Genomic DNA, 15,175 nt, shown 5'->3' with positions numbered 1-15,175 from the left:
TTATCTTGGTTTCAGCATACCCTTGTACATCACACATTGAGTGAGTGAGTTTAGTTTTACGCCGAACTCAGCAATATTCCAGCTATATGGTGACGGCCTGTAAATAATCGAGTCTGGACCAGACATTCCAGTTACAAACAACATAAGCATCGATCTGCGCATTTGGGAACCGATGGCCTGTGCCAACCAAGTCAGCGAGCCTGACCACCCGATCCCGTTAGTCGCCTCGCCCATTCGTCGACAAGCATAGTCGCCTTTATGGCAAGCATGGGGTGCTGAAGACAATTCTACCCCGAGACCTTCAAGTCTCGTACATCACACAGACATTGTCAGGTTGTCCTGGTTTCATCACAACCTTGTACATCACACATACAGTGTCAGGTTGTCCTGGTTTCATCATAACCTTGTATATCACACATACAGTGTCAGGTTGTCCTAGTTTCGCCATGGCTTTGTACATTACACAGACAGGGTCAGGTTGTCCTGGTTTCACCATGGCTTTGTACATCACACAGACAGTGTCAGGTTGTCCTGGTTTCATCACAACCTTGTATATCACACATACAGTGTCAGGTTGTCCTGGTTTCACCATGGCTTTGTACATTACACAGACAGTGTCAGGTTGTCTTGGTTTCACCATGGCTTTATACATCACACAGACAGTGTCAGGTTGTCCTGGTTTCACCATGGCTTTGTACATTACACAGACAGGGTCAGGTTGTCCTGGTTTCACCATAACCTTGTACATTACACAGATAGTGTCAGGTTGTCCTGCTTTCACCATGGCTTTGTACATTACACAGACAGTGTCAGGTTGTCCTGGTTTCACCATGGCTTTGTACATGACAATGTGCGGGAGGCGGCTCCCATCTGTAAACCACATGAGTGAGAACACCTCAAATCAGACCCAGACTTTACTTTCAGGAAATGTTCACTCATGTGTCGCTCTGCACTTTAAGGTATGTCTTTCTTTTTTAGCATCTACTAAGAGTCATCGTTATGGAATTTTCTTGAAACGAAATGCGTGTAGATGTATACTCATGTCAGTGATCGTTGGCATAATGCTAAGTGCTGTTTTATAGGTTTTATCAGTGTGGGGAGCTGCGTTAGTTAGCTAGTTGTGAGTTTGATCACAGTTTTGGTCCCTTCATGTTTCCCGAAGTTTTCAGTTTGAGTACCAGTTGGCGTTCTCCCAGCGTTAAGGCGGTGCCGCAAGATGCCACGCAACTGACTAGAATGTTGTGCACCGTTGTCATTTGATATTTCATTAGTTGACAGACATTTTCGTTGACAGACGACACTGTGTTACACACTTGTTACATTTTGTTACTAACAACTAGTCTCTGAAATGAACATATTTTACTGAAAAAAATATTCTTAGTAAAAAATATAATATAATGAAATGGAGCCCTGAGACTTTCTTCATTTTCATTTTCAGAAGCTATGGAAATCTAGACTTGCAACATTTTCTAGACTTGCCCCATTTTCTAGATTTGCCACATTTTCTAGACTGGCGTTTGCTTTCCTGGATATATATACTTCAGGGTCTGTACGACAGACTAATTTTGTTACACAGTGTTACGTTGTATTACACATCACGTGCAGTGTCATATAAACAGTGTGTTCCAGTATAGCGGATATATCGGGTATATCACACGATGTGATATTAATATCTCCAACTGCACATGTTGTAAAACGCCTGACGTGTTTGTGTGGTGGTAACGGTCTTCGAGTATTCAGTCCACAGATAATTTGGCGCAGGTTAATGTTTTGTAATGTTATCATGACAACACTTACTTCTCAGTATGTCTGAGACTGTGTCTGGGTGGAAAGTGTTAACATTAGTTATCGGGAAGGCAGCATATTTACATACACGTGCCACACACGGCCGACATGAGAATGCTACACGTGTTTTCAAACCACTTATGATATAGTTTATGTGTTTGTATATGTATGCATGTCATGAAATCCAAATACAGAAGTTTATCAGTGGCCATAAGTGTTATATAGAGCGGCTTGACGTTTATCTCTTTGAAAGTCCTTTTTGACGCAAAATGTAGGTGTGATGGTTTTTTGTTTAACGTCACTCTCAGCAATATTCCAGCCCTATGCCAGCGGGCTGTAAACAGTCGAGTCTGGACCAGGCAATCCAGTGATCAACAACATGAGATCTGCGCAGTTAGGATACTATGTCATGTTTCAACCAAGTTAGGGAGCATGACCACTCGATCCTGTTAGTCGCTACTTACAACAAGCATAGGGTAATAAAGATCAATTCGTACCAGAATCTTCACCCAAATGAGTGAGTTAGTGAGTCTATCCGGGGCCAGCCAATAACACAACAGCTTCGACGATTGTTCTTCTTTTTCAACAATTGCTGTTTAATACATTTCTGTGCATAACTGTGAGTGATAACACACATTGTGTTTAACACCGGTCACGTGGTGGGTAGGTTAATCAACTGTCCCTGTCTCTCGCTGGCATGTCCATCAAGCAGGTCGTTTAATAACTCTCATTAATTCAATGATCCAGAAGGGGCAAGCAGAATAAACATAGTCTGCATCATCACTATTTCTTAAGTACATCAAGTGCATGTGCATATACTAGCTGGTATCTCAAGGTATTTGCCTCTCGGGCAAATTAATTACCTGCTTCTCCTCTCTGACAGTGACTGACAGCAGCCTGCAGTGAGCGACAGCACGTGTCTATATCACGTCGATGTTGCTGTCTGTGGCGACATGCTTGTGTGTCTGTGTTGAGTGGATTGCGTTAAACGGTGTACATTTTACTCCGCCGTAATAAGCGTTATTGATTGCATTGTCAGAGGGTAATCTGGTTTGATGCGCTACCAGACAGACAGGGAGCAACATGTTGTCATAAAGTGACCACTTGGAGCTTGCTGTCTTACTTTTAATCCGTGTTAAAGACAGGGCCTTGTCATGTTGTGTCTTTAATTGTATACCAACTAACTCTGAATATTTGGCATTCAGCTGTTAGGATGTGGGAAATCAGTTCGGATCGAAGCATATATTTCGACTTAGTCTCCGAAGGATCAAGTGAAGAGGAAAGATTTAATCTGACGATTATAGATGCAACGTAATTTAACAGGCTGTTCAAGCCGACGTGTAGATCTTTGACAGTTGAAAGACTAGACTATTTGTCAGTGTTAGTCTGTAGCAGTATACAGAGCTCCGTATCCATGGGCTACTTATACGGCCGGTGTTGATCTCAGCTGAATGGCAGATCTATAAAAATCAGACCCGGCGACAAGAACCACACACACACACGCACACGCACACGCACGCACGCACGCGCGCACACGCACACGCACACGCACACGCACACACACTGCTTATAGAAAGATTACAGGGCCGCGTGCGCTTGGTTCATCATGTCCACGGTTATTCGTATGACAGGTTTCAGAAATAAACCATGCTGTGGATATATTAGGGTCTATTTATGGCAGGGATAACCTAGTGCACATCTGATGCCCGTGGCCTAAATATATCTGGAAACGACACACAGGCACGTGGTATTAATCTGGTGTTGCACTCACCCAACACAGTAAGTATCTGTTTCAGTGAATAATATTTTCTCTAAACAATTTACGGTTTATGATGAACCCAGTGAAGGCGTATTTAGCATAACATTTCATTAGAAAGTCTTGTGGCGATACTTCTTCCTGACCGTAGAGTTATCCCCCTTTAGGTTTTAGTGTAGTGTTTAGTGTAGGTTCACGTCAGCGTTTTTGACGTCACAGAACTGAAATGTAACCACGAATAGCATTGCAACTGGTGTTGCCGTTGCCGTGTCAGAAACCTATGTCCAGGGTTCGAATCCCGGCCGATGCTCGTTATGTTTCCAACACAAGGCAGATGGTGGTGCTATTTATTGACGTTGGTAGACGTCTAAAATTGCTTCACTTCAAACGTTCCTACCACTTCCGACAGACACGCAATGATATGACGTGGCGGTTGAGATGGCGTTAACATCCTCACTGTCGACGACGCCCCCTCAGCTCGTCACAGATGACTGAATTCTGGAGTCCAACGCAGCATACCCAAAGTGTTGATAGAGTATCAGCTTTAGACGCACATTAGTAGATATTCATACTTTCCTCTGTCGCCCTGACTGAATGACTGAAGTCAGCGGCATTGTATGTAGAGGTATAATAACTGTTCATATCCCTCTTGTTAACTTGTTTACTGAGTTATAATGCCTGGATAAATACTGCCAGATTGAATTCCAATACGACTTTGACTCAGTTCGATGACTTGTGTGCAACAATGTATACGCACCCCAGACCTCTTTATACCGCTGTGTAATGCCGGGACAAACACCTTGTATTGCAATATAATATATGTGCTGCTGTACAGTGAAATGCTGATGGTATGTAAGTGTTCATTGTGTTTTAACTATATAGATCGACAAAGTGGGTTGGTTATACATGACTGATCAACAACTCCTGCATGTATGTTGGCCGGTAATGTTGAGTGGCCCGAGAGGGTGCGGGGCTGTGACTGATCCCTGTCAGGACTCTCGTCATACCTACTCACCATCGTAACATACAGGTATTGTGCTGCATGGGCTTTTATGTCAGAGGGTATAAAGGCTGCACAAGATGTAGTCACAGCTAGGTTTTGCCCGTCCACCGAGAGGCAGACATGTAAGTATGCCGTGTCATTTACCTGTGTGATTGCTATCACATAGTCGCATGTGTGACTATATATGTGTGATTATGTTTTACCGAGATGCTCTGTCTGATATGTGTATACATACTTAAACGGTAAGTCGATAATGACGGCCTTTTGTTTGAATAATTGCGTCGTTAAGGCATCAGTTAATGGCTAATTCTGCCGAAAACAACTGAAGACTAATCAATGATATTTAATAAGAGAAACTGAACACAGCGTGTAAGAGTCTTTGACAGAAGTCGGTGACGTCGATCACCCTGGACACCTGGAGCCCTACTGTTGGGGACAACGAAGAACTGGACGCACGGCGTCTGAAGTGTCGGTACACGATTGGCTGTGTTATCTGTGATCAGCGCTGGTTCAGCCACCCAAAATCCCCATTCCACCCCCTACTGCACGTTCAGGAGGATTTCTGATTACAATAGATCTCCAGCAACGTGAGGTTGTGTTTATATGGGTATCCATGGTAACAGCAAACCTGTGGTGGTCTCCCAGTGGGGATTCATGCTTACAACAACCTCTGCTGGTTTCCCTTGGGTGATCCAAGGCTACAACAACCTCTGCTGGTTTCCCTTGGGTGATCCAAGGCTACAACAACCTGTACTTGTTTCCCTTGGGTGATCCAAGGCTACAACAACCTGTACTGGTCCTATGTGGAGAGTTCTGGTTACAACAACACCAGAAGGTGTCTTTGGGAATTTAAAACAACCTGTGAGGGTCTCCCGATTTTTGGACTGTGCTCATAATATGATATAATCACTGGATTGTGTGGTCGGGACTTCACTGCGACTCCCCCCCCCCCCGGACGCCACCCCAGTCCTCATACTTAAATACTACACACCAAATAAACCTACCACCACACCTCGTGTGGCCTGCACGCTTCATCGGATCAGTGAACGGTATCCCCAGGCCGATTAGCCGCCATCGTAGTAAGGTGAAGCACCTGATACTTAGAGTCGTATTACTGATCTATAATTAGTTCCAGGCATAATAGTACTACTTATAAGCTGCTGAGCCGAGCTCCGCATCACAAACATAACCTACAGAAGTCACCCAGCCCTGCACTATTGGACGGCTTTCCATACCTGAAGCTACTGCAGTCACAAGTGCACGAACACCTGGGACAACCTCCAAGTACTACTTTCATAACTCCTTATTATTGTGCTTAGTAACCGTCAGGCGGTCGGGACTGTGGTGTGGGACATAGTATGCTGTTGGATGAGAGGTGAAGGTCACTCGGTATATACAGGTGTATTATCTCATGGGCTGAACAAATATCTGGCTTTATACTGAAGCTTGTAGATTTATTGAATTACTTATATTGGTGCTGTCGAGGTGAGTCCTTCACTGGTGTCAAACGATTCGAGTGATAAGAAATATGAACAATGATATATTTCTTTCCGCAATTACTCACGTCGGTGTCGCAGACTATACAGGTATCTATATTACTGTATTGTTCATTACAGATGCTACTTTATATTACAATACTGTTCGCAGTAAATAATTATGACATTCCAGTGGTGTTTACAATATGTGCTTAGTGACATTGGTAAATGGTGCGCTTTAAATGCTCTATAAGGCTGTTCTCTGTAAGTGCTCTATGACATTACAATGCTGTTCTCTTTTGGTGCCCAGTCACATTACAATGTTGTCCTCTGTAAGTGATCTATGAAATTCAATGTTCTTCTCTTTAAGTACTCTGTGACATTACGTTGTTCTCTTTTAGTGTTGAATGACATTACAATTCTGTTCTCTTTTAGTGTTCACTGACATTACAATTCTGTTCTCTGTAAGCGCTCTATGACATTACAATGCTGTTCGCTGCAGGTTCTCTGTGCCAACAACATCATTCGCTTTAGTATTATGTGACATGTTAAAATACTGTTCGCGTTGTATGTAGTATATTCCGTACGAATCAGATCTTCTCTACTCACTTATCCACTCAGACTGATGTGAATGGTCCCGCTTTTTGAATCATCCCTGTTCTTGTGGATTGTGTATGTAGGCGGTACACTACATCAAGACGCCAGTTTGTCTTATGTCTTGTGATAGATTCACCCTTTTGAGGAGTACCTGGCGACTTCTGACAGAGGAGTCAGGGGACAAGAAACGTAAACACCCAGAAAGTAACTGAATGTTTAAATTTGTTGATCTTGCGTGTTCATACTTTCAGAGTAGTATCTCTAATCCCCCTTCAAAAGGGATCCCTATAAACCCTTTTTAAACAGTTTCCATGACATCGTGGGATGCAGCAGCACTATGACAGCAGACGCCCTTTAACACTGCAGATGAGGTAGTGTTGTTGTAGTTGGTGTAGATGAGGGTCAGGGCGGTGCAGATGGAGGTTATTGCTGCCATGAGTCACGCTGCCATTATCTGGCACTTCAGCCTTAGGCCATAGAATTTGAACATCGCTGGCTCTGTGCTGCATTAACAACTCGTGTGCCCTGGGTTGACGCAGTGAGAGAGCGGACGTATTCAGTAATATTTAGCAGATTGTTATGAAGATCCGACAGACCTGCTGTATGTCATCTTACGCCACTTGTTAAAATGGCGGTCCATGATATCAGTAACGTGTGCGTTTGAACCAGACTCGAATATTTACGTACATTCTTTATATAGCTTCAGTAAAGTTTTATGTGGTGTTGAGAACAAACATCGCGAGATCATGCAGAAGGTATAGAGAAAACACAGTGAGAAACAAAAGAACCCAGTAACACCAAACACTGGCGCACGAGTAACCAACCGCCTCTTTCTAAAATATTTCTTGTCTTCAAACCTTGACCCGAGCGCTCTGACATGATGAACAGGAAATTATTTCTCTTCTTATTTCGTAACTACATGTATAAGTTTGTCAAAGATCATGTTACATTGTGTGTATGATGTTTTTGTCTGGCTCACAGTTCCTGTCTGCACTGACTAAATGAAGAAAGTCTGCAGTTCCTAATCTCCGGTTCTACCTGAGGCGCCTTTTCAATTAATATGGGTTTGCTTGTTTCTATCATAAATATTTTATTAAGAGACTTAAGCGTTAGTCTAACGGTGTTCCCAACGTCCCTGCTGCAAACATGCACGACATTGTGTTATCGGGGTAAGCCAGGATAGAGCCGGTCTTCAGCCTGCCTGTTGTCATGGCTGCATCTTACATGCATGGAACTCTCCACCGGAACCACTACAAGCCATGGGGGTCAAGTGGACGGTATTTTTAGAAACGCGCTGCTAAGCATTAAGCATTACGAATGTAGACATTGTAACCTTTATATGTCCAGTGGGAGATGGTGGCAACATCATGTAAGTAGAATTGTATATGTCTAAATATTTGACATATTTCTGAGTTGGTACTGTGCTCACAAACAGGGACGGTAGTCACATGTTGCAGTACTGTAGTTGATATATACATAGATACCTAGTCCACGTGCTAGATCAGGTCTATTTTTAAGTGCGGCGTCAGTTTTTGATAGCAGAAGAGAGATGCGGTCAGAGCGGAGTGATATACACGTGTGCACGTGCTGTGACCTTCCTACTACCGATGAAGGTGAGCGTACACCGCGGGTCTAATCCAGAATTGCATGTGATGTTTGTCAGAGATAATAATATCTGACCTATCACTTACACCGGTTCCTTCCGCCACACGAATGAACACCCTTCGTTTATTCACTCCTGCATCTGTAAGTGTACTTAACGCAGTCACAACAGCTGACATTTCCGACTTCCGGGATAGGTGCCACACCCGACTCGTGCACATGCGTGACCAACGTCACATTTTAGTTCAAAAGTGTGACCATTGTCACATACTAGTTCCAAAGTGTGACCAGTGTCACATACTAGTTCAAAAGTGTGACCAATGTCACATTTTAGTTCAAAGGTGCCTAATCCGGTGCCGGTACCGGTGCCTAATCCTAATTCGAAATTGTGACAGAATCTCATTCCAGTTGAAAATGTGACCAGTTCTTTATTTTACTTCAGAATGTGAAAAGTAACAGCGTTCCGTTTTAATTCTAGATCAGTACTTTGTGACAGAAGCCGTTCAATTTCACGAAACACATTGGATATGAACTTCACATCAGATTTTAATGAAATCTGACAAGTGGTAGTATTTAAGGGAATTTCACTCACATCCAACCATACCGCGTGCATATAGAGGCATGACCGCCTCAGGTTATATATCTTCCCGGGGATAATGACCGACATTGTTAGAATTAATTATTTATTACATACAACTGTTGTGGCATTTAGTTGTATGAACATGTCAGTCTCCATATTGATGTGGAGTATGGCAAGGTATGAAAAACCCGGATGTGTCTGGGTCATTGAAGTAAACTGGTCACGTCTAGGAAGACCGATGCAGACTGGGAGACATTTCGAGTGATTAATTATTGTGATATGACACGTATCACGTGATTTGTAACATATGTAGGGACTCCGCAGTGCTACATTAGTCAGAGCGTCCGTCCGGAAAGCGGGTTCGATCCCCGATTGCGTCATACCAAAAGACGTTAAACTATGGTACTTGCTGGTTCCTGCCTGGTTTTCTCTGTATAAAGGGGTACATACAACGGACTGGGCGGGTTTTAGTCAGTATAATGGTGTGTGAGGACAGGGGTTGCAAGGAGATTGAGTGTCATTCAGGACATGTACTGGTGGGTTGATATAAACGTACAGACGAAGCAAGCATACCAGTCCGAGGGTACTGTACTCTCAACAAAACCGACAGAGGGACATCACGCACACGAAGTTTCTTGCTTTTGCACTTTTCGATGTTTTCGTCAAATTAGTTGAAGCGCCGAGAAATCCTCAGATCAAACTGAAAGAAACGCTCTATGTTCTCAAGATTTAGCTAAGGTTTGTAATGCGACTTGGGGGAATGACTGTAATAGGAAACAGTTTGTTGATAAGTGTATTGATAACGCATAGAACTACATCTATTGATATAATTACTGTCTAGGCAGTTATATCTCCTGACAGAGAAGGTGTATTAACGTAGTCCCTCCATGTTTCAGGTACTGACGAGCTCCGTGCAGCGATATGGCAACGCGCATACCCATCACTAAAGACTCTTTTGGATTTGAAGACCGTCAAGACGACATCTGGCAACAGATGGAACATGACATGGAGCGAAGGAGGAAGGAGTGGGAGAATGAGATAGAGAAGATGTCCTCCGACTTCTTCTCCATGAGGCCAGACCGGACACAACGCAGCTTCGACCCTATCCAGGACAGGATCGGCATCGCCGAGAGCCACGACGACGGAAAGAGCGTCATTGAGAAGAACGAGAATGGTCAGCCCGTGTTCAAGGCCAGGTTTAATGTCAAGGACTACAAACCGGAAGAGGTCAGTGTCAAGATGGATGCCAATAAGATCATCGTCCAAGCCAAGCATGAGGAAAACAGCGGGGGAGCGTCTGTGAGTCGGGAATACTGCCGGGAGGTCAACATTCCGAAGGAGATCGATCCTCTTGCCCTGCAGTGCAGCATCTCCCCCGAGGGAAAACTGACGGTAGAAGCACCAATCCCTGTTCCCGACTATCAGAAGGATGCCCCCGTACCGCTCCCCGACTATCAGAGGGAGGCGCACGTACCAGCTCCCGACTATCAGAGGGAGGCGCCCGTACCAGCCCCCGACTATCAGAGAGATGCACCTGTACCAGCGCCCGACTATTTGCGGGACGCCTCGGGTACGCCAACAAAGATTAGCATCACCCAATCATCTAACGCTTCTCACTCCCCGTATCATTCAGGAACGTCTTCACCAGCATCGTTCCAGCATCCACAATCACAACAAAGGGTTTCTACACCGCCTTATAAGACCCAAGCACATTTTACACCTTCACCTGTCAATCAACCCCAGCAATTCCAGTCTCCCCCTTCCTCAGGTCAGTTTCAACAGACATCTGGCTCATCGTATGGTCAATATCCGTCGCACACGGGATCTTCTGGGCAGTTCCAAGCTCCTCCCTACCAAGGACAGAGCTATTCTAAGACGCCTCAAGCTTTCAACGCACCTGCCTTCAATTCCTCATCTACGCAGCGCACTGCTTCCCCCGTGAGCTTCACAGAGAAGAAGTTCAAGATCGATGCTGATATCGAGGACTTTAACCCGGAAGATCTAACTGTCAAGACCCTTGACAAGAAGATCGTTATCACAGCTCGGAAAGAGGTCAAGTCGGGCAACAGAACGTCAACCCGCGAGATGAGTCGAGAGTTCGCTATCCCCGACAACGTGGACCCATACACCGTCAAGGCCTTTTTCACTGAGGGCGGGAAACTTATCCTTGAGGCTCCGTACAGGCAGACGACTTCCGGTCAGTACTCCAATGGCGGAGGAGTCCACTGCAGCTCGCCTATGACAGGGAGGTAGACGTGTGAACTTTGTTGAAGAGAAGGATATTATTTTCCGAGGGACGAATGACTTGTGGGTAACATTCTGTCTGTTTGAACCAGGAGGTGATGTTGATGTGTGGACACTTGGGGCAGGATTGCCCACTCTTGTGTCTTGGTGCTGGTGTATGTGCAATCATCGTTTCAGAGATTCCAGATCGCCCTGTTGATCATGTGGTACCAATAACTTTCACTGCAGATGATATTTTTAAAGCAACCGAATAACCAAAGCAATCACGAGTTATTTCCCTTTGACCATTAGTGATGTAGTCAGTGTTGTACCGTGGTGCATTGCTTTATGCTGTTCCTACAAGAGTAGTCTCCCTTGATGGAACATTTTTTTATTGGCACCGTTCGTCATATTTTGTTGGTATTTTTTAAACACTTGTCATGAGTTCATATTAATAATACATACGATAACTTATTTACACATAGACAACACAAAGGGTCAGTGACCTCCTGTGATCAGTAGCCAAGTATTAAGTCGTCATGGTTCGGACGCAATATCATGATGGACTTCTTGTCTTGTATTAAACAGTGTCTATTTATCACCGTGTTAGTCAGACCTGTACGTAGCCCTTGAATGTAGCCCTAGACTCGGGAGGATGAGCTGGTGACGTGTAGTGTGCGCGTGTCCACATGGACATCACTTGACATTCAGTCACGTGACGTAATCTAGATATTCTGAAGGTCATAATGTTATTTGGGAATTGTTATAGGAAAATATTAATCTAGCCAGAGAATAAGACGTAAGTTCATGTTTTAGCAAATTCTTTCAAGGAATGTTAGTGTGATTTGTTAGATATGCTGATAGACATGTTACTGCCAAATCTCTTTTGAAGAATCAGCCGCTGCTGGGTGTTTGGAGATTTGATCTGTTACTGCTTGTAAGTAGACTTGGACATTACTGCATTGGAGTAGATCTGTTTCTACTTAAGAGTAGATCTGTTATTCGGAAATTGTTCTCATTTAGTTCCTAGCCCAGCTGGACATTAGATCTGTGTCTAATGGCTGGATGCTTACTGGGTGCAGTATTGTTGACTGCAACTAAGGTGTCACATGTTCGGTGCTGGCACGAGGAGGCAGCACTCAGACAATATCTTATGCATTTCGTTTATTAGTTTACGTCCAACTGCAGATGCCTTTATTATATTATTTGATACATTTATTGTCACCTTTTGTAAATAAAGTATGTATTCCATGAGTCACGTCTCTGTGAGTTAGACTGTGCAGCTGGAGCGAGCAGGCAACAGACGACAGACCAATAGCAGACGACTGGCATACGATAGATGGTAGATCACCAGCAGACGACAAATCACTAGCAGACGACAGACCACCAGCAGCCTCCAGACCAATGGTATACGACAGACGGCAGACCCCCAACAGACGACAAGCAAACAAACGACCGACAGATGGATGAAATCTACATGATAGGGACTACGTCATAATACATTTGTGACCGGGAACAGAAATATGAAATATCTGTCAGCTTTAACGAGGATTTCCAGATTAGTGAGTTCATCAACCACCAGACCACTTCCTGAACCCTTGTTACTGCCTTCACCACCGTCCACACCAGACTAGCAGGCGACAAAGAACAGATCATGGACAGACGACAGAGCACCAACGGACAACAAACGATATACAATCGGCAGACGACAGACCACTAACAGACAACAAACGACATACCAACAGCAGACAACTAACAAAGGACAGACGACAAACGACAGACCATCTACAAACAACAGATCACCAGCAGACGACTAGCGGACGTAGGCGACTCCCAGGAAACTGCCATATGAAATCAATCAGATTACATTAGGGGGTTAACCAACGAGCATACCACTTCCTGAACCTGGACTACACAAGAATCGGTGTCCTGACTGGGAAACATTTCTTTCACCATTGACGTGACACTAGCTCTACAGAGAATTGTTGTAAAGCAAATATGGCCGCTTCACTCTTGGCAAGTTCTGTCCTGATCTGCTTTAAACAACATGCTTTCAAATCGTCACCTGCCATTTTGATGGTAGAAACACGAATCGATGAAATATGAGGTTGACTGTCCACCTGAGACGACATACAAGTATATCCGGTTGAGAGGTTGCGAGTCTAGTCATGTCTAGTCGAAAACAGTGCCAGGTGTAACTAGAATAGTCATAGGTGTGTTTAACGCCGGCCTGGAAGTATCACACATCATGTCAGCTGAATGTGGGAACAGCACCAAGAGGTTGGATCGAGTATGGCTTTTAACATTTTTTAGTTAGACGAGGCGCTGTCCAAGGCTAGCAAACCGCCGCCACCGCTCGCCGTTACTTTGTATGATCTGTAGGACCTTCAGCAGACATTTGTCACACTAACAACACACGTGAATACATACACAAAACTCAACAATACCTGCGTTGATTTTAACTGGTTAATTTGGACAATGACGATATAGAGTAGGGAAACGATTTTACAGACGTTTATGTAACTTACGAACATGTTCCGCTGGGGGCGATCTGTCGAAGCAAGTGTTTGTGGCGTCCGTAAAATCAGTCGGCTCCTCCTAGAGACTTGTGTATGTACACTACACGCGTTAATGAAGAGGTATGAAACACAATGTATAAATCCTAGGTATATCACACTTAACAACAGTAACGCACAACACCCAGTGGTATACAGACACTGTGTGTTCATACTACTAGTGCTAGTTTTGATTATGCCTACACTCACTCTTGTGCATGCACTTAAACGTAGAGACCCGTGAAGGTCCCAGGGTAGAATAGGCCTTCAGCAACTCATGCGTGCCACAAAAGGCGACTATGCTTGTCGTATGAGGCGACTAACGGGATCGGGTGGTCAGGCTTGCTGACTTGGTTGACACATGTCTATGTCCTCGGTTCCTAAAATGCGCAGATCGATGCTCATGTTGTTGATCACTGGATTGTCTGGTCCAGACTCGATTATTTACTGACCGCCGCCATATAGCTGGAATATTGCTGAGTGCCTCGTAAAATTAAACTCATTCACTCACTCACTCACTTAAACGTAGACGTATTTACACGGGGACGTAGATGTACTTATATGTACACGTTGACGTAATTACAGATCGATGTTGACGTAATTACAGATCCATGTTGACGTACTTACACGTACACGTTGACGTAATTACATATCGATGTTGACGTACTTGCACGTGGAGGTAGATGATCTTACATACAGACTTACGTACATGTTGAGGCACTTATACGGAGTCGTGGATGTACACTTACGCGTATACATTGACGTACTTGTATGTTGACGTACTTACAAGTAGACGTAGATGGTCTTACATGTAGACGTACTTACACATATACGTACCTATACGAACACGTGGACGTCCTTACATGTAGACGTTGGCGCATTCCAGGGATGCGTACTTACAATTAGACTTAATTAAATGAACACGTAGACGTAATTACGCGTACACGAATATGCAGTTACGTACACCTCTAACGTGCAATGATCAACACCTTGCAACCACTGAACCTCTTGAACAGTTACCATTGCGCTTGTTTCTGTCATGGCCATACGCCGGGTCGAGGGTTAGAGGAACCCAGTAGTACACAACGATCACCTCGTTAGCAGGCCCATGTCTCGCAAACCCAAATCCAAGACTATAAAACTATAAGGCAGTATATAGCCCAAATGAAGTACATGCAGTATACACAGTGTGATTGACGTACCAGAAGCTGATCTCGTCGTTCACCGCAGGATGTAACACTCTGGAACACTTCTTATACATTTTTCCTCAGTCAAAAAGTCCTGCTGCCAACAGAAGTGGAAAGTTTGAGCAAGTTCGTAAAAAACATAAACGGTTACGAAAATAGATCTCCCAATATACCTGAGGTTGAAATGGAAACGACAGGTTGAAGACCCACGGCTTGAAGAGCCACAAGATGATGGGTCACAGGATGAAGAGCCACAGGTAGATGGGTCACGGCTTGAAGAACCATGGGTTGATGGGCCACAGGCTGAAAAGCCACAGGTTGAAGAGCCACATAATGGTGGGCCATAGGTTGAAAGGACACGGTGACAGGTTGATGGGTCGCAGGTTGAAAATCCACACGTTAATTAGCCACA

At 44.3% G+C, this 15,175-nt stretch overlaps 1 protein-coding gene across 2 annotated transcripts in view; it reads left to right on the top strand.

Annotated features, from left to right (window-relative positions):
* LOC137296740 (uncharacterized) overlaps nt 1-12,275 on the top strand; it is a 36,569-nt gene extending 24,294 nt beyond the window's left edge. For both annotated transcript variants that reach the window (XM_067828577.1, XM_067828576.1), the window contains exon 2: nt 9,695-12,275. In XM_067828577.1, coding sequence (XP_067684678.1) covers nt 9,720-11,051 — 1,332 coding nt within the window. In that variant the 5' untranslated portion in view covers nt 9,695-9,719 and the 3' untranslated portion in view covers nt 11,052-12,275. The remainder of the gene's footprint in view (nt 1-9,694) is intronic.
* Nucleotides 12,276-15,175: the final 2,900 nt, after the last annotated feature.

The sequence above is a fragment of the Haliotis asinina genome, chromosome 9 (genome assembly GCF_037392515.1).
Source record: "Haliotis asinina isolate JCU_RB_2024 chromosome 9, JCU_Hal_asi_v2, whole genome shotgun sequence".
In the NCBI taxonomy this organism is placed as follows: Eukaryota; Metazoa; Mollusca; class Gastropoda; order Lepetellida; family Haliotidae; genus Haliotis; species Haliotis asinina.
This window is presented reverse-complemented; position numbering and strand designations above follow the sequence as displayed.